This window comes from Tachyglossus aculeatus, chromosome 24, assembly GCF_015852505.1.
Source record: "Tachyglossus aculeatus isolate mTacAcu1 chromosome 24, mTacAcu1.pri, whole genome shotgun sequence".
Lineage (NCBI taxonomy): Eukaryota > Metazoa > Chordata > Mammalia > Monotremata > Tachyglossidae > Tachyglossus > Tachyglossus aculeatus.
This window is the reverse complement of record NC_052089.1, coordinates 15,734,706-15,758,610: the sequence shown is the minus strand read 5'-3', so window position 1 is coordinate 15,758,610 and position 23,905 is coordinate 15,734,706. Positions and strand designations below refer to the sequence as shown.

The window sequence follows — 23,905 nt, the reverse complement described above, 5'->3', positions numbered from 1 at the left end:
AGCCCAGAACTCTTTCCCATTAGACCACACCACTTCCCAAACTATTGCTTGCTATTTGCCATACTTCATGCTGTTTTCAGTTCTGCTTCTTGCCATGCCATCTTCCCTAAGCCTCTGATTTAATAAAACTCCCTATACATTTTTGTCATGTATATAGGCTGGCCAGTTTGCTCCTTCTGTTTTCTGGCAGTCAGCAGCTAAGCTTTTTGGAGACTGTCCTTATTATAGGCTTAAAATTTTTCTTTTCTTCTTTCCTTACAGTGGTTTCTGTTGCAATAAGATACTGTATGAAGTTTCACTCACTGGAGGGTGAGGTAGGTGGTGGTGGGGGGAAAGGGGGTGTGGTGTGGTGTGTGTGCGTGTGTGTGTAAGAAAAGGAAATCAATCAACCAGTGGAAGTGCCAGGGTCACGTTGTTCAGGGACTAGAAACAGAGGAAATTTAAGGGCAGAATTCTGCTCTTTAAATAACATCCCATACACACTGAACTCTGGCCCAGGTCATTGTCTCCCTCCTAGAAATGAGCCAATGGTTTGGCACAGCCTTTCATTGTTATTCAACCTCCTTATTGTTGTTGCATCAGATATATGATATAAAAATGAAATTGGGGATGTGTGTGGGGGGGGGTTGTCCTCTCGATCCCTGGAGATTTGTTTCTTTTTCAATGGTCTAAGAGTTTTTGAAATTGCATCAGATAATCATTTTATGTGGCTTTACATGGACCACCTTATATAGGTACAGAAAGAAAATTAATAGTGTTTAATAGTGTTTTAGTAAATTACCAATAGTTAACCATTTCGTGGTCTAGTATTTTCTGGGACTACTATTTTGCTGCTTAGTTTCATGAATAACTGTGAAATGTTTAGTGAAATCTCTTTATTCACCCTAATAGAACCCATTACCCCATATTTTGAACCATGTAAATTTCATTTGAAAGTAATTCTATAAAGACCATATTGAACAATGCACACAGGGGCTGAAGAGACATAAAGGAGGTGGCAAGAATCCAAGACTCATTTAAATTCAAATTTTTTTTTCTGAGCATATAGATGTTGCACATCTAATTTCTCAAGATCTGATGCTATACAAAATATGTTTACACTGTACCTTCTTTGGGAGAAAAGTAGCAAATTGTAATACCATTGACCTGTGTGAAAATCCTATCAAACAATAGGAGGTGTGGTAGAGTGTGTCTTGCTATCTCTAAAATTATTGCAATTACCTGAGGCAGTATAATCAGAGATAAGAACCATCTATTTACTTGTTTTTTTCTTTTGAATCAGCACTGCAATTTTTTATGGTATTTGTTAAGTGCTTACTATGTGCCAGGCACTAATATTGGAGCAGATGCAAGATAATCAGATTGGATGTAGTCCATATCCCACATGGGGCTCATGAGATCTTAATCCTCATTTTTTAGTTGAGGAAACTGAGGAACAGAGAAGATAAGCATCTTCCTCAAGGTCACCCAACAGACAGGAGGAAGCGTGGTATTAAAACCCAGGTTCTCTGACACCCTGTCCTGTGCCCTTTCCACTAGGCCATGTTGTTTCTCTGCAAGAAGCAACATGGCCTAGTGGATAGAGTCAAAAGGGAGTAAGAAGGCCATGGGTTCTAATCCTGGCTACGCCACTTGTCTGCTGTGTGACCCTGGGCAAGCCAATTTACTTCTCTTTTTCTCAATTTCCTCATCTGTAAAATGGTGATTAAGACCATGAGCCCTGATTTGCTTGTATCCACCCCAACGCTTAGTGTGGCTCAGTGGAAAGAGCAAGGGCTTTGGAGTCAGAGGTCATGGGTTCAAATTCCTGCTCTGCCAATTGTCTGCTGTGTGACTGTGTGACTTTGGGCAAGTCACTTAACTTCTCTGTGTCTCAGTTACCTCATCTGTAAAATGGGGATTAAAACTGTGAGCCCCCCATGGGACAACGTGATCACCTTGTAACCTCCCCAGCGCTTAGAACAGTGCTTTGCACATAGTAAGTGCTTAACAAATATGAACATTATTATTATTAATATAATTATTATTTTAAAATGTGTCCTTTTTTAGATAAACTTTAAAAAGTCAAGGTCTGGAAATTTACAAACAATTGAAGCCATGTTATTGGATTTCATGTGTAGGAATCTGTGTTAAAATATTGCTGACAGTTAAGCAAAAAAAGTTAACATTTCCATAATTAGAAGGGTCTGGCATCAACACTAATGATGATGACATTTATTAAGTGCTTACTATTTCCCAACCCCTGTGCTAAATACTGAATTGATGCAAGATCAATATTGCAAATACAGACTCACAGAGGGTTTTCAGTCTAAGAGAAGGGAAGAATAGGCATTTTATCGCCATTTTACAGAAGAGGAAACTGAGGTACAGAGAGCCCAAGTTATTGTCTAAGGTCACAACGCTGGTAATTGGCAGTACTGAGCTAGAATTTGGGTCTGCTGACTCCCATACCCAAACATCTAATTCCAGACAGTTTATACTCTAGTTTATACTTTTTTGCCTCAATTGGAGAGACTCTAACCTTTTGATTTTTGCCCTGGACAATGTACCAGGAAATGCTACCTAAGGCACTTGTGTTGCCCCCTCCTATTGCTAATTTTAGCAAGATTTTGCATGTGGGCAGTGACATATACCATATAGAGCAGGCATGAGCAGGGCAGTAACATATCCCCCCTGCTATCAATCAATCAATCAATCAATCGTATTTATTGAGCGCTTACTGTGTGCAGAGCACTGTACTAAGCGCTTGGGAAGTACAAGTTGGCAACATATAGAGACAGTCCCTACCCAGCAGTGGGCTCACAGTCTAAAAGACTGCTGTGCATACATTGCCCTTCTTCCCATAATAAGAATGATTATATTTGTTAAGTGCTTACTATGTGCCAAGCACTGTTCTAAGCACTGGGGGGACACAAGGTGATCAGGTTGTCCCACGTGGGGCTCACAGTCCCCATTTTAGATGAGGGAACTGAGGCCCAGAGAAGTTAAGTGGCTTGCCCAGAGTCACACAGCTGACAATTGGTGGAGCCGGAATTTGAACCCATGACCTCTGGCTCCGAAGCCCATGCTCTTTCCACTGAGCCACGCTGCTTCTCTAAGTGACTGTGGGATGAACTGAGGCAGCATATCTGTGTCTCCTCTCGCCTGTACACTCCCCGTTGATCAATCCATTTACTGGGAGCTTACAGTATGCAGATCACTGAACTAAACATGTAGCAAAGTACATTAGAGTCGGTAATCAGTATCAATCACTAGTATTTATTGAGCGCTTACCGAGTGCAGACCACTGAGCTAAGCGCTTGGAAGAGTATGCTATAACAAGAGTTGGTAGACATGTTCCCTGCCCACAGTTGCTTACAATCCAGAGGCAGAGACACATTCATGTAAATAGATAAATTACAGGTATGTACATAAGTGCCCTGGGGATGGGGGGCCGATTCCTTCAATCATATTTATTGAGCGCTTACTGTGTGCAGAGCACTGTCCTAAGCGCTTGGGAAGTACAAGTCGGCAACATATAGAGACGGTTCCTACCCAACAACGGGCTCACAGTCTAGAATGGGGAGACAGACAACAAAACAAAACATGTAGACAGGTGTCAAAATTGTCAGAACAAATAGAATTAAAGCTCTATGCCCATCATTAACAAAATAAAAAGAATAGTAAATATGTACTAAACGTTTTCCAGTGGCTGTTAACACTGTCCAAATATTTCCTAACATAGTGTTGCGGTGACCCAGCCAAGAGGAAAAAGTCTCAGTTGTATTTTCAACACAGTCTTATAGATGTCTCTTAAATATTTGGTGCAGAAAGAAATATTTGATATCATGAAGAGTACAAATCCAAGTACAAGGGTGGTGCAGAAGGGAGTGGGATAAGAGGAAATGAGGATTTAGAGAAGGCCTCTTGCAGGCTTTGAGTACACAATCCCCACTTTTAAGGAGTTTACAAGCTAACTCCCCATTTTTGAGGGGGGCCGGGGTTGGTGGCCACTTGCACTCTTTTTATTTCCATGGCGCAGCTGGGAGGGCTGTCTTTCATTGCAGTGAAGCTCAGATGGCTTAGTCCAGTATTCCTTCTTTAATCCTTTCTTTCTGCAATAGAAATGAGAACTTCAGACAAGGCAATACTAATGCCATTTATCAAGTGCTTCCTATGTGCTAAATGCTGCAGCAAATACAGGACAATCAGATCACAGCTACAGTTCCACCTAGGACTCACCGTCCAAGAGGCTGAGAGAGCAGGTATTTTATCCTCATTTTGTAGGTCAGGTAACTGAGGCCCTTAGGGTTTGCCCAAGGACCCACAACAGATCAATGATAAAGCTGGGACTAGAACCCAGACCTCATGATTCCCAGACCTGTGTTTTTTTTTTTCCACTAGCGCATGCTGCTTCCCTAAGTAGTGGAAATTAGATAAAACTATAAGTCATTCTGAGAGTTTTTCCATGAGCGGTAACATACACTTCTCACTAGTAATGATATTATGGATGGCCCTGAGGGCTACATTATCCAGACCTTGCCATCTTAGTAGAAAATCAAGCGAAGAAAGGAAGCCTGAAATTTTCTCAAATACTTAAAGTCCTAGAGGCATAACACATAAATCCACAGCTAGCTGATACTATCGGACATCATTACTACAATCTTTCCGGGCCTTTTGCATCAACAGTCTCACACCCAATGAAAGCCATCATCATATATGATAGCAAGCAAATATTTTCCCTCCATTGGAGGTGTGTATTAAAGCGCCGGTCATAAAGGATTTTCAATAGAAAAGGACTTGAAAATTAGAAAATAATTTTTTAAACAACTTTGGCATAATGTTTAAAATGAAGTGAGTTTTAAATGAAGTTTAAAAAACACTTGACCCAAGGATTGCTTTTTTTATTTCCTGACATCTACCCAGATATGATTTCCTTCTTTTCACAGATGGATTAACGTAAAGCTTTTTTATACAGAAGCAAGTGTGACAGTGGGAAGAACACAGGATTTGGAAATAGGAACCTGGTTTCTAACTTGATAGAGCACGGGCCTGGGAATCATGGGCTCTAATCCTGGCTCCGCCACTTGTCGGCTGTGTGACTTTGGGCGAGTCACTTAACTTCTCTGTGCCTCAGTTGCCTTATCTGTAAAATGGGGATTAAGACTGTGAGGCCTATGTGGGACAGTGACTGTCCAACCCGATAGGGAAGCACGGTGTAGTGGACAGAGCATGGACCTGGGAGTAAGAAGGTCATGGGTTCTAATCTCGGCTCCGCCGCTCGTTTGCTGTGTGACCTCGGGCAAGTCACTTCACTTCTCTGTGCCTCAGTTACCTCCTCTGTAAAATGTGGATCGAGACTGTGAACCCCATGTGGGCCAGGATTCACATTCTTGTGTCCACCTCTGTGCTTAGAACAGTGCTTGGCACAAAGTAAGTGCTTGACAGATACCATTATTATTATTATTATTATTATTATTATTATTATTAATGCTGGCTCTGCCACTTGTTGTATAACCTTGAACAAGTCACAACTTCTCTTTTTGCCTCCGCTTCCTCGTCTATAAATTGGGAACTAAAGATCTGTCTCTCTCCCTACCCCCTTAGACTATGAGAGACATAGTGACACAAGGATTGCAGCACTTAGTGCAGTGCTTGGCACATTGTAAGTGTTTAACAAATATTCATTGGATTCAATCGTATCTACTGAGCGCTGACTGCGTGTAAAGCACTGTACTAAGCGCTTGGGAGAGTACAATATAACAATAAACAGGCACATTTCCCACCCATAATGAGCTTACAGTCTAGAGTTGAGCTTTTTTTTGTTGTCAATCAATCAATCAATCAATCAGTCGTATTTATTGAGTGCTTACTGTGTGCAGAGCACTGTACTAAGCGCTTGGGAAGTACAAAAGTTCAATTCCAATTCCAATTCCATCGAGTCATTTCGTTATTATTATTGGAATGCCAGCGAGGAGTGGACGGTGAAAACTATTTGGGATTTGCCCGCAGTAAAAAATGCAGGTGTTTTGTTTTTTTCCTTGGAAATATTGACAAGGCAGAGATTTACAAGCCAGTCTATCCCCTTCGATATCGAAGCCAAGGTTAAATCATGGACTCATCATTTAAAGTGGAAGTAAAACCGGATTTTTTTCCCTCCCGTTTTGAGGGCATGACAGAAGCGGGAATTGGATGAACAGCTCCCCCGCCAGAAAGAGGCCGGGTTCCCCGGGAGGGAGGTTAATTTATTCATCCCATCCTTTTTTTTATGGTATTTGTTCATTCATTCAATCGTATTTATTGAGCGCTTACTATGTGTGGAGCACTGGACTAATCGCTTGGGAAGTACAAGTCGGCAACAGATAGAGACAGTCCCTACCCAACAACGGGCTCACAGTCTAGAAGGAGAATAATGGCATTTGTTAAGCGCTTACTATGTGCCAAGCACCGTTCCTAGTGCTGGGGTAATAATAAAATAATAATAATAATAATAATAATAATGGCATTTTTTATGCACTTACTATGTGCAAAGCACTGTTCTAAGCGCTGGGGGGATAATAATAATAATAATAATAATAATAATAATAATGTTGGTATTTATCAAGCACTTACTATGTGCCAAGCACTGTTGTAAGCGCTGGGGTAGATACAAGATAATCAGATGGTCCCACGTGGGGCTCACAGTCTTCATCCCCATTTTACAGATGAGATAACTGAGGCACAGAGAAGTTAAGAAATAACTTGCCCAAGGTCACCCAGCAGACGTGTGGAAGAGGCAGGATTCAAACCCTTGGCCTCCGACTCCAAAGCGCGTGCTCTTTCCACTGAGCCACGAGATACAAGGCAATCAGGTTGTCCCATGTGGGGCCCATAGTCCCCATTTTACAGATGAGGGAACTGAGGCCCAGAGAACTTAAGTGATTTGCCCAAAGCCACACAGCTGACAACTGGCAGAGCCGGGATTTGAACCCACGGCCTCTGACCCCCAAGCCCGGGCTCTTTCCACTGAGTCACGCTGCTTCTCTATTTATTTTATTTTGTTAATATGTCTTGCTTTGTTGTCCGTCACCCCCTTCTAGACTGTGAGCCCGCTGTGGGGTAGGGACTGTCTCTGGATGTTGCCAACTTGGACTTCCCAAGCGCTTAGTACAGTGCTCTGCACACAGTAAGCACTCAATAAATACAATTGAATGAATGAATGAACGCCAAATGGGGATATATATATATATATATATATATATATATATATATGTATATGTTTGTACGTATTTATTACTCTATTTATTTTACTTGTACATATCTATTCTATTTATTTTATTTCGTTAATGTGTTTTGTTTTGTTGTCCATCTCCCCCTCCTAGACTGTGAGCCCGCTGTTGGGTAGGGACCGTCTCTAGATGTTGCCAAGTTGTACTTCCCTAGCGCTTAGTACGGTGCTCTGCACACAGTAAGCGCTCAATAAATACGATTGATTGATTGATTGATTAAGGCTGTGAGCCCCTCGTGGGACAACCTGATCACCTTGTAACCTCCCCAGCGCTTAGAACAGTGCTTGGCACGTAGTAAGCGCTTAACAAATGCCATCATGATAATAATAATAGTAATAATAATAATGATGATGGCATTTGTTAAGCGCTTACTACGTGCTAAGCACTGTTCTAAGCGCTGGGGAGGTTACAAGGTGATCAGGTTGTCCCACGGGGGGGGCTCACCGTCTTAATCCCCATTTTACAGATGAGATAACTGAGGTGCAGAGAACTGAAGTAACTTGCCCATAGTCACACAGCTGACAAAGTGGAGGACTCGGGATTAGAACCCACGACCTCTGACTCCAAAGCCCGGGCTCTTTTATTTTGTTAGTATGTTTGGTTTTGTCTCCCCCTTTTAGACTGTGAGCCCACTGTTGGGTAGGGACTGTCTCTATATGTTGCCAACTTGTACTTCCCAAGCGCTTAGTACAGTGCTCTGCACACAGTAAGCGCTCAATAAACACGATTGATGATGATGACTCCCAGGCCCGTGCCCTAACCCCATGCAGCAGACAAATGGCAGCAAACCTTGTGACTCCCAGGTCCATGCCCCGTCCCTATGCAGCAGAAACCTTGTGACTACCTTTTAGACTGTGAGCCCACTGTTGGGTAGGGACTGTCTCTATATGTTGCCAACTTGTACTTCCCAAGCGCTTAGTCCAGTGCTCTGCACACAGTAAGCGCTCACTAAATACGATTGATGATGACGACTACCAGACCCGTGCCCTAACCCCATGCAGCAGACAAATGGCAGCAAACCTTGTGACTCCCAGGTCCATGCCCCGTCCCTATGCAGCAGAAACCTTGTGACTACCTTTTAGACTGTGAGCCCACTGTTGGGTAGGGACCGTCTCTATATGTTGCCAACTTGTACTTCCCAAGCGCTTAGTCCAGTGCTCTGCACACAGTAAGCGCTCACTAAATACGATTGATGATGATGATGATGAGCCACGCTGCTTCTGATAGTTATCGATAGATAGATATTCTGATGATAGATAGAATGATAGTTATTCTATTATTAACGCCAGGTGTGGGAGGCAGCCCCGCCGGAGGAGGGGGTAGGGACCGTCTGTAGATGTTGCCAACTTGTGCTTCCCAAGCGCTTAGGACGGCGTTCTGCACACAGTAAGCGCTCAATCAATATGAATGAATGAATGAATGAATGAATGAATGAATGAATGAATGAATGAATGAGCCGAGGGTCCGGGTAGGCGGGCGGGCGGAAGCTGCTTCAGCCTTGTCAGTGCGCAGACTCGCCACACTGCGCAAGCGCCCGAAGGAGGGGAGGGGACGGGAGGGAAGGGGCGGGGCGACGGGCAGCCCACCTCAGCCCTTCAGCCTCCGCCCCCCGCCCCCCCTCCCAAAAAAGTGAGCCTGAGTTCGCGGACCGACAGACCGACCGGCAGGCAGACCGACTGACTGACAGACAGACAGACTGACAGACAGACTGACTGACAGACCGACAGACCGACCGTCCGTCCGTCCGGCAGCGTCGCTGCGGGGAGGCCGGAAGCCTCGGCCCCGGCCTTGGCCCCGGCCGGCCTCGGTCCCGCGGGCGTGGCGGCACCATGGCCTGCCTGTTCAAGAAGAAGACGGTAGACGGTGAGTGCGGGAGTGAGTGAGGGCGGGCGGGCGAGGCCGGGGGCGGGACCGGGCCCCGGGTCACCGAGGACGGGCCCCCCGCTGCCCCCCTCCGCCCCCCTCCGCTCTCCGCCCGCTGAGGCCCCAGGGCCCTGGCACACGGGAGGGACACCCCCCGACCCCAATCACCCCCAAACATCGCCACACCCCCAGAAAGACACACACTCACACACACACACACACCCAACACGCACACACCCCAACACACACACACACACACCCCAAACACATACACCCCCAACCACACACACACACCCCCAACCACACACACACCCCCAACCACATACACACACACCCAACCACATACACACACCCCAACCACACACACTCCCCAACCACACACACACCCCTCCCTCAACCACCCCCGCCAAACACACACCCCGTCAAACACCCCCCCCAAATACACACCCCCTCAACCACACACACCCCCAACCACACACACACACCCCCTTCCCTCAACCACACCCCCCTTAAATACACCCCCCCAACACACACCCCTTCAAACACCCCCCCAACCACGCACCCCCAAACACACACACACCCCAAACACACACCCCTTCAAACACCCCCCCAACCACGCACCCCCAAACACACACACACACCCAAACACAAACATCCCCCCAAACACACACACTCCCAAGCTCACACACACACACCCAAGCTCACACACATACCCCCAAACACACACACATACCCCCAAACACACACATACATACATCCCCAAACACACGCTCATACACCCGCACCCCCCAACAAACGCACATACACCCCCCAAGACACGCACACTTATACACCCAAACACCCCCATCACACACACACATACACACATACACACACATATCCCAACCACACACACACACACCCGCCCCCGCCTTTCCGTGGCTGGGCCGTGCCCTCCGTTTGGGTTCTTTCGACTTGGAGCTGCATTTCAGCGGGCTCTCTGGTCGGGCTGCCCAGATTTATTACAAAAAAGAAAAAAAGAAAGAAATCCGCAGTGTCTTGGCGCAAACAGGCACTGGAGGCACGACCCGGAAAGAACCGCGGGTGCCGAAACCAGGCCCCCACACCCCCCAAGGCTGCTCGTGCCGCCCCCCAAATGGAGGTTTCTCTCTCTATTCGATGCTGTGGACACCTGCTAGCCAAGTGGCTACTTAGTTGAGACGGGTCTCTGCCCTCCAGTCAACTCGTGAAGGCCCTGTCCCCTACCCCGGGGTGAACCAGGAGACACTTTCCCCCATCGCGGGTCTCTAGAGTAGTGGGCTTTTTCAAGGATATCCTAAGAAAAGGGGGAGAAAAAAAGAAAAAGAAATCTAGGCCATCCCCTTTTCTTCAATGTGAAACTGAGAACTCCCTTCTCCCCAAACCCGTCGGTTCTCCAACTCTTTTGGGGGACTCAAACCCATCCATCCTGCCCGGTCGTATTGGATTAGGAGTTTAATTAATGGCAGTTTTAGGGGAGAGGAAAGGCAAGTTTCAGGCAATTAATACACCTAAATCTCCAAGGCCGATGGAATGAAAGGAACGCCCCCCCGGGGACCCGGAAGATTCATTAGTACTTTTATTTAATAATCTTTTAACGTTCTTATTTGACATTTCGGTGGGGAAGGGGGTGGGACCGAGTAATTCATGACCAAAGAATCCCGTCTTTGTAGGATTCCTCACCCAACTACAAAGAAGCAATAGGGGATGGACAGCGGTTGGCACCGACAGGGTCCCGCCAGACCTGGAAATAGTTCGCGTAATCCACCTGGAAATTCAGTTTTTCCTCTAATTTAGCCTCATCTCACAGTAGCATTAGAGAGAGATCTGCTTATTATTTATGACATAGGGAAGAAGGGACAGCTAATGAGTAAACACTGTTGGGATGGATATAGTTAGCAAGTTTTACACCTGAAAATATTCAAGGGACAGGGTTCATTTAGAAAGCCATAGTACTTTTCTGGGTTTACAGCCACTGAATTCTTTTTTTTCTTTTTCTGAGAACACCAGGCAGTAACACTTGAATCTCTACTACTTATTTCTTGCTTTAGGATTCTGTTGAACGTGATCTGCAGCGCTGTGCACCGCAGTTCTTTAGGTGTCCCGAGAGACTTATTTGCTTCGCTTGGAATTGGAAAAACTGGGGCAATTGATAGAGGTTTTAAATATTGAGTGATGCTTTGGCGATAACAATAACCGAGTCTGGCTTTATTCTTGCAGGTACTTTTTGACCTCGACAGTCTTTTGTTTACTACAAAATCCAAAGTAGGCCCAGAAATCAGCGGGGAATGATACCTACGTTTCCACCAACTCACTCTCTTCTAGTCTTCCCTGCCACTGCAGGCAGAGAGGCTTTTATTCTACTTGAACGATTGCCCACCTTGCGTTTCATATTGTCAGTCTGTCATCTAGGAAACCTGTTCTTTCATTATTTCGGTGTAATACCATGGAAGCAATTTTATTTTCTCGTATTTTATAGAAAGAAAGATTTTTTTTTTTCAGGTGCCAGGAAAGCAATGTTAAGCGGTAATGAGGCTATCTATCAGGTTTTTTTTAATGCTGCTTTATGTGTCTCCAGATAAATCTTTAACTTGGTGATTGTTGATCACAAGAGCTATTGTTGCTTTGTCGTCTTTTCACCTATTTTGGTTGTAATAAAATCCTTGTTGATAGAAATATGAAAGAAATAATCTTTCTTATTTATCTGAGAGGGAATTTGAATCTTTTTCATCCCCTTTGGATTGGATGGAAGAGTTATGCACTGTATCAGTAAGAACTGCTGTTCATGTAAATTACACGAAGATAAAGAAGTAATACAGCATTTCTAACCATTGAAATTCATGTTTAATTCATTATTGACACAAAGATGAATAAATCTGTACAGTCTGTACTATACTGTATACAGATGAATGAGGAAAAGACACTCTACCTCACAATAGGCTGTGGCTTAAATTGAGAAAAGGCTAAGGATATGGAGTATGAATTTTTTTTCCTAGTGAACATATTTTAAGTTTTCTTTTTTTCATTAGGAATCCATGACCACCTGTTTATGAAACTTATACATGAACCTGTTAAACAGGATGCCATAGGAATTTGTCATCCTGGCCTAATGACAGCCTAATAAGAAATCTAAATGCAATCCAAAAGTCTTGGGTACTTTAGGCACAGAAGTATTTGGTGTGTTTTGGCAGTTATGGTTTTTATGTTTGAGGAGACTAGATTGGAAACACGTAGCACAACTGTGTTAGAGAAGCAGCGTGGCTCAGTGGAAAGAGCCCGGGCTTGGGAGTCAGAGGTCCTGGGTTCTAATCCGGGCTCTGCCACTTGTCTGTTGTGTGACTTTGGGCAAGTCACTTCACTTCTCTGTGCCTCAGTTCCCTCATCTGTAAAATGGGGATTAAGACTGTGAGCCCCACATGGGACAGCCTGATCACCTTGTATCCCCCCAGTGCTTAGAACAGTGCTTGGCACATAGTAAGCGTTTAACAAATACTATTATTATTATTATTATTATTATTATTATTATTATTATTATTATATAAACACAGTGTACCCCACAGCAGTTCAGTCCTTTTGCATTGACGGTACACTTTCAGTGTGGCTCACTCAGAGGCACCTTAAAGGCACATTGTAATTCTTACAGTTGGCCTTGGAAGTTCTTTTAGACTGTGAGCCCACTTTTGGGTAGGGACTGTCTCTATATGTTGCCAACTTGTACTTCCCAAGCGCTTAGTACAGTGCTCTGCACACAGTAAGCGCTCAATAAATAAGATTGATTGATTGATACTATGTTACACCTAAGATTGCCACTCAGTAGGTGAATGGAAGTGGGAATGAACTCCCATTCTCTTGGCAAGCAAATGGGATTCTGCCTTAAACTGGAATTGTCCTTCACGTGCAAGTGACGCCGCTTTCCTAAGATGAAAATCGGCATGATATTTGCTGCAAATCTGAATTGTCTGATTTTTTTCCACCATTTTTGCCTTCCTAGTTTCGCAGTCATTTTTAAGGTTTCTTCCTTGTGTCAAATGCCATGTGAGACAGCATCTCCTATGGCTTGTCTTTAGAGTTTTGAAAAAATGTGGCTCTCAAGTAATCTCTTAATATCATTTAACCTTCTTATTTTTAAGAAGTGTGAATACATTAAAAACAGTAAAAAAAAAACAAAAAACCCGGCAAGACAAAATACATTTTCATTGTATATGTCTTGGGAAAAGATGTTGCAGATATAACGTGTTTTTAAGTGTTATGACTATTTTACTATCATTAAACTCATCATTTTATAGCATTGAACTGTTTAAATATTAATCAGCCTATTAACGAGCATGCACTCAGCAGTAATTAATTTTTTTCATTGTTTTGTTATGCTAAGGAACAGAAACAGTGTTAGGTTCAGGATAAATGTTTGTAAGAATGGAGTATATAGAAATCAAAATTCCTTTTGCCATATTATGCATTTTTAGTTTATATCTCTTCCTCACAATTTTATTTTTGTAGAGACAGATGTGCTTAATATGTGTATGTTCAGAAATTATGGGGCCTCAGCATAAGGCTATGCATTGTTGCCTTCTGATGCAAAAAGGCTTTCAACCCTAAATTTCAAAGACTCAGTGATGTTTTTTAGGACACAGAAGGTTTTCATCTGGATAGTTTTAAGTCATTAGTTTCTACTACATCACCAAATTCTTGAAGTTATACCATCTTTTGTGTATTTTCTCACCCAGGTCTTGCTAAATCAAATAACCCTGTATAAGAGACAAAGTTAGACTTTAGGTGTTGCTCAATAAATATGAATGAATGAATAAAATAATTTGAATCTGTATAGGACACTGGAAATGGAGGAAAATAATGGAACGGTAGTTAAAGTTCATTAATAATATTTGTTCTTGTGCAAACACTTTATGACAATTATTATAATAAACACTATGAATTTTTCCTTAGATCCTGACCTCCTCAGACCCCTCTTACTCTTTCCCATTTTCTTGACATATGATTTTTTAATTATTGTCTCAGATGTAATAAAGGAACAGAATCGAGAGTTACGAGGTACACAGAGAGCCATAATCCGAGATCGAGCAGCTTTAGAGAAACAGGAGAAACAGCTGGTAAGAAAAGCATTAAATTCCATTTTAACTAAAAAAAAAAAAAAAAGGAAATTAGTATGGAAATAGCTCACCAAATGGGAAATGAGATTACAGGTCAGCAAGGAAACCAAAGGATTGTGATTGTAACTTTTTGAATTTTGTACTTAGTGCCTTCTTCTTGCTCTTGCCACAGTTCTGTGCCTGCAGCAGACAGAATCCAGCATATCCCCTCATTTGGTTCCTTACCAGATTTTTTAAAATTAAGCAGTCCTGTTCCACCGACTTGAAGAATGTGTTTGTAAAGTGCACAGTTTAATGGCATGACTATCACTTTCTCTGTTCCTTTCAAGTTTCCTCAGGTATCCTTTAGATGATGTAATGGCACTGAGGAAGCCTCGCGATGGATCGAAAATTTTGGAATCCATGTTCTTTAACGCTGATACTGAACAATAGGGTTATTTGCTATAAGAACTTTTTTTTGCAATTCAGCAGAGAAAGACCAAAAAATATCTAGTTGAGGTCACACAGGCCTGGTTTCTTTTTGAAGATGGCTGCGTTCAAGCATCGGTATTGCCTCAGCAGACTGCCCGGTTAGCCATGAATACTAGTAATTCTGTACCGGCAGTCTTACTACTCACTAGTTCTCTCCTTTCCCTGGGACCTGTCAGACTGCTGTCTGTTCAGCGGACCTGATCACATTGTTTCTCAGGTGGATTCATTGGGCAGGATTGAGGAATGAGATATTTATCCTTTCTAGAAAACTCCCTGGAAGCATTTGGCCTCACCATAAAGTAATGGGGTTAACTTTCCTTTTCACCCTTATTACTGCAGGCTTTAAATAAACTAGGGCACATGGTAACTGGAGTACCCTGTTTAGTCCCCTCTTACTGTGGGAACACTGGTCTCACTCCTGATTTCTGTATCCAAGTCTTTTTTTTTTTTTTTAATTAGCACTAAACCAGAAAGAAAAGTTAACTTCAAGTCTGTTTTGGCAGATATCAGGTTGCACTCTACCCAAATAGACATGTGTGGTTGGAAGAACTCTAATTCTCCAGTTGTATTAAATTTAAAAGGCAGAATGAAAATACACTTTTGGTAAGAACTGAGTATCCCCCCTCTAGACCGTGAGCTCTTCGCAGGCAGGGAACCTGTCTACCAACTCTGTTGTTTTGGACCCTCCCAGTGCTTAATACAGTGCTCTGCATACAGTGAGCACTCAATAAATACCTTCGATAGATTTAAGAGACTCTTGCTGTTTATATATCTTTATATAGCCCTCTCTGTAGGCATATTTATAGAGAGAGATAGACGTACATATAAATCCTAGAAATCAGAACCCTATTTATGGCCAGTAGGGCTATTCCAGCTATTCACAGAAAACACCAAAGAGAGTTAATTCCCAGTCACCTGATTGTTACTGATTTATTGTGGGTAATAGTAATATATTTGACTGGCTGAGGATTGTGTTTTCTCTTTTAAAATATTTATAGGGTTTTATGAACAAATGATTAGAAAACAATGAAAAATGGTTTAAAATGGACTACTTAATTGCTTAGTAGGTATATTTCTCTTTGGGGCTCGTGTGGGAGTTAGCACTTGAGTAACAGCTGATCCAAAGAAAGCATGCTAAGCAGTTTGTTGCCTGAGATGCATATAAATATAAAACTGATTATCAGGATCAGGTGTGCAAATTTATTCAGCAAAATCAGTTATCTCCCCCCTCCCCCGTCCAGCACACTTCCTTAATTAGGTTAAACTTAACCCAATGAGCGCCCTCTTCTCATGGAAAAAAAGCATCCATTTTTGTAAAAATTAAATGTCCTTTCCCTTTAGTGCTATTGTAACCAAGCAATTAAAAATGGCTCAAGTTTTTTAAGGCCGAAAACAATGTGTTCCTTGAAGAGTTTAACACACTTTAATAACTTTTTTAAAATGCAAAGTGAAAATACTTTGGGGGAAGACCTGAAGGTACTCAATGATTATCCCCCTTGTAGAGTGTGAGCTGTGTAGAAGTAGTGATCTTCTATAGGAAGCACACCAAAATATTCCCTAAGATGGGGGAGTTACAATAGTTTGGGTCCCAAACTAGGACCTCGCCACCTGGTTGCTTCTACACTCTCCTATGGCCGGTAATCGGGAGTATCAGCTCGCACGTTACGTTTGATGAAATAAACACTGGGTACCGTAACCTTACAGTGACCGACAGCTACTTTTTATGTCAAAAATAGGAGCTGGAAATTAAGAAAATGGCCAAGACAGGTAACAAAGAAGCTTGCAAGGTTTTAGCAAAGCAACTAGTGCAACTGCGAAAACAGAAGACTAGAACATTTGCTGTAAGTTCGAAAGTGACCTCTATGTCTACACAAACCAAAGTGATGAACTCCCAAATGAAGATGGCTGGAGCTATGTCAACTACAGCAAAAGTAAGAGGTGTTTTTCATTTCAGGAAATTTTTTTTCATCCTCGAAGATGTTTTTAGCAGTAGATAAAGTCTGCAGTGACTGGTGAATTAAAATTGAGAAAATCGATTCCACTCGATCCCAAGAGAAGAGTTTTATGATGACATTTGACTCAGGTGCAAAATAATTTAGACAGAGCAGCTACTGTTTATTTGCATTCCCTAAAATAAGTATTTGATTACATGCAGTTCCATGTTGTTGAAAGTGTACTTTCAAACTCATTCATTTAGTTTAGGGTTTAGGTTGCAAAATATCTCATTATTAGTTCTTCCTCTGTGATTCTCATAGGTTGATGTAGCTTTACTGAATAAAACAGTAAGGATGTATTTCTGTTAATGGGACTATGAACACATATGCGTATATTTTTACAAAAGGCTTTTTGGCATTTTTCTCTACCAAAATTGGAGATCTTTTGAAAAACCAAATTGTAACCACTTTCCTATAGTCTGATACAAGATCTGACAGTGTTTTCATCTAGAAAAATTTGGTTTTAGTGAAATGCATTTTAAATTTGTGAAAGATGGCATGGTTTCCTTCTCAAATATATGAACCTACTTTTACATTAGTTATCACCAGTAATTTTTATTTAAACATCTAATTTGCATTAACAGTACTAGGCACGGAGGGAAATTACAAAAGGAATCAGAAAAGTGGCCCTGGCCGACAAAGGTCTTAACATCCACTTGAGACATGCAAATGTAAAATTATGAAACCTACAGGTATGTAATAGCATGAGTCAGGATTAAAAGTCCCCAAAAATAATAATAATAATAATAGCATTTATTAAGCACTTACTGTGTGCAAAGCACTGTTCTAGGCGCTGGGGAGGTTTCAAGGTGATCAGGTTGTCCCATGGGCGGCTCACAGTCTTAATCCCCATTTTACAGATGAGGTAACTGAGGCACAGAGAAGTCAAATGACTTGCCCAAAGTCACACAGCTGGCAATTGGCAGAGCCGGGATTTGAACCCATGACCTCTGACTCCAAAGCCCAGGCTTTTTCCGCTAAGCCACGCTGCTTATATTTAGACTATAGCTAATACTTAGATATAAATTAAGATGTTGAAGTGGATACCTTGACCGGGCCAGTAGAAGGAGGACTTAATCTGAAAAGCCTTCAGTGTTGGAGGTAAATTTATATGAAAAGCTGTAACTTGAATATAAAAACTCAGCCGGACATTGGTGTACACTTTAGCAAAACCACATTCTTCCTAAAAAAATTATTTTATTTGCCATTAAAAATTTACTGGTTTTTAGTAAATTGTTTGGTTTTTTTATTGATCTTCTCTGAATGAAGGAATATTTGAATCAGGATGTTTTAAAATCTTGCCACTGAACTATTCTTGTTGTATAGAGAAACCATCGTGGCCTAGTGGGTAGAACATGGGCTTGGGAGTCGAAGGATCTGGCTCCGCCACTTGTCTTCTGTGTGACCTTGAGCAAGTCACTTCATTTTTCTGGGCCTCAGCTGCGTAAAATGTGCATTAAGACTCTGAGCCCCATGTGGGACAGGGACTGTATCCAACCTGATTAGCTTATATCTGCCTCAGCATTTAGAGCAGTGCCAGCATATAGTAAGTGCCTAACAGATACCATTAAAAAAAAAATCAGTTGATCCCACTTATTTCCTTTCAGTTACTGATGTTGTAATTTAATATGGGGGGGGGGTAAATTGTTTTATGGTTGTACATCTGAAATGTCTCTTCTCTTTGCACTAAAAGACAATGCAAGCAGTTAACAAGAAGATGGATCCACAGAAGACGTTACAAACAATGCAGAATTTTCAAAAAGAAAACATGAAAATGGAAATGACAGAAGAAATGAGTAAGTTTAAATCGTTTGGGTATATATATATAAATGCCGTAGGAAATAACCCCCTTTTTTCCAGTCATTTCATCACCTGATAATGTGGACTCTATAAATATAATGATAGTGAAATCTCTCCAGCTCAGGACTGTAAACACCTTGTGGACAGGGAACATATCACTATCAGTATTTATTACTCTCTTTATTTATTTATTTATTTTACTTGTACATATCTATTCTATTTATTTTATTTTGTTAGTATGTTTTGTTTTGTTCTCTGTCTCCCCCTTTTAGACTGTGAGCCCACTGTTGGGTAGGGACTGTCTCTATATGTTGCCAACTTGTACTTCCCAAGCGCTTAGTACAGTGCTCTGCACACAGTAAGCGCTCAATAAATACGATTGATTGATTGATCAGTACAATCAGTGGTATTTATTAAGTGCTTACTCTGAGCTGAAAACTGTACTAAATGCTTAACAACTCCATTGTATTGTACTTTCCCAAATACTTAGTACTGTGCTCTTACATTTAGTAAGCACTCAAAAAATACCATTGAGGGAAATCAGAAAATTCGTAGGCAGTATTCATTCACTCATTCATTCATTCGTGTTTATTGATTGTGTGCAGAGCACTGTACTAGGCGATTGGGAAGTACAAATCGGTAACATATAGAGATGGTCCCTATGCAACAACGGCTCAGATGACATAAGTGTGAGGAGGTCTTATCAAAACACTAATCTTCCCCTTCTCTCATGAAAGGATTCTTATATTCTGTTTCTGAAAAAAGAATCTATTATGTAGATCTTAGAGCTTTAATTTTTATTAACATTTCAGTAGCTTTATAAGTGATACAGGATTTTTGGTGGTCACATTCATTGCTCATAACTTTGAGTCATATATGTTGTTACTTATATCTCAGAGAATCCTAGGTAGTAATGTAAATATCAGTGGCTAAGTTTCTAGGTTGCATGGAGCATGTGGTTCCAAGGGGCAAATATAAAAAAATTTTAATGTTGGCATTTTGTTGACAGGAGTTTGCATTTTTATAATTTTAAACCTCTTTCCTAATAGAATCCACTAAGCTTAAAATTAACAGAGACATCCATTTGTAGAGGGAGTATAAATAGCAGGTGGTACGACTTACTGTCCTGTTTCATGCATTCTTTTTCAATGGATGGCTTCAAACAGCACATAGTAATCGCTTAACAAATGCCATCATCATCATCATCAAATACAGCCTGTTTCCATTTGGATTGAAAAAAAATGGAAGCAAATTGTCCAGAGATTGCACAATTTAAATGTATTGTTTACCCTTTTTTAAAATACAGCCATATCCTTCTCAGAAATTATGCCCAGTTAGCACAGGGCCATTTTCCCCTTGTTCTATTTACTTCCCCAGCCCCCTGATTTTATATATAAACATTAATGTGGTGCTGTATTGGAGACGGACTGATAAACTCACTTCACTCCCAGGCAGGAGGGCAGGGTGTCGGGAGCTGTAGAGTTTGGATACTGGGGAATAGAGATGGGTGCCATATAGCAGGAGGCCCCAGTAACAGGGTGAGAGGAGGTGGGGAGAATTGGTGGGGGGGGGAAGAGGGGATATAAAATGTTTTTAGGAATAAAGAAGGGATCCACAGTATACTTTTAAATTATCTTTGGGGCGGTGCTCCTCCACTTACAAGCTGTGGGAGTTCAGGCAAGTCACTTAACTTCTCCGTGCCTCAGTTACCTCATCTACAAAATGAGGATGCAATAGCTGTTTTCCCAACTAATTAGACTGTGAGTCCCATGTAAGACCTAATGCTCTTCCCACACTGAGCCCCTTTTTTCCTCTCCTCCTCCACATCCCCCCCCTGCCCTACCTCCTTCCTCTCCCCACAGCACTTGTATATATTTGTACAGATTTATTACTCCATTTATTTTACTTGTACGTATTTACTATTCTATTTATTTTGTTAATGATGTGCATTATAGCTATAATTCTATTTGTTCTGGTTATTTTGACAGCTGTCTACATGTTTTGTATTGTTGTCTGTCTCCCCGTTCTAGACTGTGAACTCATTGTTGGGTAGGGATTGTCTCTATAGGTTGCAGACTTGTACTTCCCAAGTGCTTTAAGTACAGTGCACTGCACACAGTAAGTGCTCAATAAATACGATTGAATGAATGAATATCAGGAAAATAAGAAATTACAGTTAAGTTTGTGGGAAAATAGTCTACAATATACCCGTATTTTCAGGAAACATATTCATTTTCAGTCAAGTGTGTCTGAAGTTCAGTAGGTGGGTCATTCTAAAAAGGGGCTAAGCCGTTGTGTTTATTAAAAGAAAAAATCCACCCAACAGTTTTGAAGAAAATAGCTTCATGACATCCCTAGAGCATACCAAGATTATTTTCTTATGCATTTTTTTCCCAACAGAAGCAAAGGTTTAACCTTTTTAGGGATGGCATGAATTTAAAAAAAATCTCAGCACTGTGATATATGTGTATGGATATATTTTGCAATTCTATATAAATGAGCATAAAACTTGAGGACTTTTATTGGGTGGGAAAAGGACATCTTGTGTTATTGATTTGAACAACTAGTTCCAAATTTTGATCCTTGTAAATAAACAGATGATCTTTCAGAGGACCCAGGTTCTAATCCTGGCTCCGCCACTTATCTGCTGTGTGATCCTGGGCAAGTCACTTACCCTCTCTGTGCCTCAGTTCCTTCAACTGCAAAATGGGGATTTAATGCCTGCTGTCCCTCCTATTTAGACTGAGCCCCATGTGGGATCTGATTATCTTGTATCCACTCTTGCACTTAGTTCAGTGCTTGCCACGTGGTAAGCACTTAACAAATACCACTGTTATCGTAATCCCCATCTTGTCTCTAGCTCAGTGCTTAATATAGTGCCTGACGTAGTAAGTGCTTAACAGATACCACAGTTTTTATTGTCATTATTCAATGACATTCAACTAGTAAATGTGAGCTTGCAGCTTTATATTATCCATATCACTGCACATGAACTATATCGTTTTGAAATAAAATTTTATTCTTGTTTTTTCTTTGTAAGTAAATGATACACTGGATGATATTTTTGATGGATCTGATGATGAAGAAGAAAGCCAAGACATTGTGAACCAAGTGCTTGATGAAATTGGAATTGAGATATCTGGAAAGGTATCAAAGAAACCTAGTCTTTGAATTATGTCAATTTTTGTTTTAAGGTCACTTTTTTAGGTGTGAAACATTTGTGACCCAGTTGAGCCTTTTGTTAATTTAAAGATTTTTCTCTGTATTTTTCTTCTTAATAGATGGCCAAAGCTCCCTCAGCTGCAAGAGGCTTACCATCCACATCGTCATCAAAAGCTGCTACCATTTCTGATGAAGAAATTGAACGGCAACTTAAAGCTTTGGGAGTGGACTAGTTAAAAGTCTAAATGTCCATCATCTTCTATTTGTAATTATTTAGATGGGTGTCAGTATACAACATGTACAGTGCAGTTTTCTTTGCAAGACTATATAGATTTTGTGGGGAAAACAGGCTCTGTAAATGAGGATTTGTTGACACTTAATGGCTGTTTTAAATCTTTTGCCAAAGAATAATGCAGCAGAAAAGCAATTTGGATTTAATTTGCCGGAACTTTGCAAATCTCCCTGATGCATGGTACAGTATTTAAAGTCAGTGGTTAAGTCCAGACTGTGCCTATGTTAAGGAATTTTTCCCCTCCACCAGGCATTAACTGGAAGAGGCTTGGAAAAAAAAATGAAAGCATTACCTTTACTACTGTATAGTTGATTATTTTAGAATGGATGTATTTATCTTAAGGGAGTCGACCTGGCAGTTTTTTTTTTTAATTTTCAAAGAGGAAAGTTCCTCTCTGTAGCCGACTTAAAAAGTTTCATAATAGTTTTCTTTGCAGACCCAGCGTTGATAAATTTGGGCATCAAAGGTTTACAGATCTTCAAATACCGAGTGCACATGAATAAAATCAATGTTTGCCTAATAGTGTAGAACCTTTTGAAAATTCCCCTTTTTATTTTACAGGGTTCCTACTTTTAGATTAAGCGTAAGTTACCACGAAGGGCACCAAATGACGTAATGTAATGTAACACCCATCAGATTTGTGCCTTTCTGCAGATGACACACATAGTCCTGATTCCTTGAAAACTGAAATCACTACCATGAAGCAAAGATTATTTATGAATTCACACACCGTTAAATAGGAAATATTAAACTAACCAGCTACTTCAAACAACTAATTGCAAAGTAATACAGTTTTGCCAGGATCCTGCCTAAAACTTGATTTGTATGTTACTGTACTATGCACTATTTTTGTCAGTTGTGGAGATGCTGTAGTGTTTAATGTTCATAGTGGAAGATTAAGCATACAAACAATTTTTAAGTCCGCCTGTATAGGGTAGTTTTGAAAAATGGCTTGAAAGAAGACCAGTTGACGCATCTATTTCTGGTTGCCTGCCCTTCTGACCATCTGGTAAGAGGTTTTTCCTCAGTGATTGTCCTGTCCACCATGCTTGGTGTGCTGAAACTTGTTGGCCATAATCACATTTTAAATTAGCTCAAAGCTGAGGATTCGGTATGGGAAATCAGTCCATGTAACTTTCTGGATCAGTAAGGGGCCAACTGTAGTTTCCAGGAAGAAACCACAAAATAGATTGGGATTTGTGCTGTATATACTAATGTGGATCCTTTCTTCTGTTGCTTATGGGGGAATCTCTGTTTACAAATTATTTTGTAAAAAGAAAAAATACAATAAAGCCTTTTATTCCCATAATCTCTTTACATACAGTTCATGTCTAAATTTTTCATCTTCCAAGAAAGTGATTTCTTAGTTATGTAGAGCAAGTATTTGCAGGCGGCTCTCCAAAACAATCTAGAGTGTTAGTATACCAAAAACGTAACCTAAATTTTGGTGGTAATAGTGGTAATTTAATGAGAAAAATAATAGCTCTAAAATTCAATTTTGCCTCTTGTGACATATAACATATGAATGCCCACAGTATTTCTGAGTAGAAACAATCTGTTACGAACTGCACACATGGAAACACTAGCAATATAGCAAACGTTTGATTCTGATTGTACACACTGCATCATGAGAATCAGAGCGCTTGAACTATTCTCTGACAAATGAAAGGTAAACCAGGTTTTTCTTTAGCATGGTTTTCCTTCCTGGAAAAACGAAAATATATCTATATGCATATATGAATACAGAAAGCTTGAGAGTGCCTGCCTTCGTTTAGTAAGTGCTGTTAGATGTCAAATAACTTAGAAAATAAATATTCTAAAATTTTAGTAAAGCCACATGAAAGCAAAATGACATTACGGTGCATTGACAATTTGCCACTAAATTCAAAAAAGTGCTTTTCAATAAGTAGAACCATCACTAGGTGAAGTATAAATTGAAGGAAAATCAATCCG

At 41.0% G+C, this 23,905-nt stretch overlaps 1 protein-coding gene across 1 annotated transcript; it reads left to right on the top strand.

Annotated features, from left to right (window-relative positions):
* Positions 1–8,965: 8,965 nt before the first annotated feature.
* CHMP2B (charged multivesicular body protein 2B) lies at positions 8,966–23,261 on the top strand. The gene is made up of 6 exons (XM_038766295.1): positions 8,966–9,110; positions 14,142–14,233; positions 16,441–16,635; positions 18,392–18,494; positions 21,539–21,645; positions 21,780–23,261. The coding sequence occupies exons 1-6, from the start codon at positions 9,077–9,079 to the stop codon at positions 21,891–21,893; spliced, it is 645 nt and encodes a 214-aa protein (XP_038622223.1). The 5' UTR covers positions 8,966–9,076; the 3' UTR covers positions 21,894–23,261.
* The last annotated feature ends 644 nt before the right edge of the window (positions 23,262–23,905 follow it).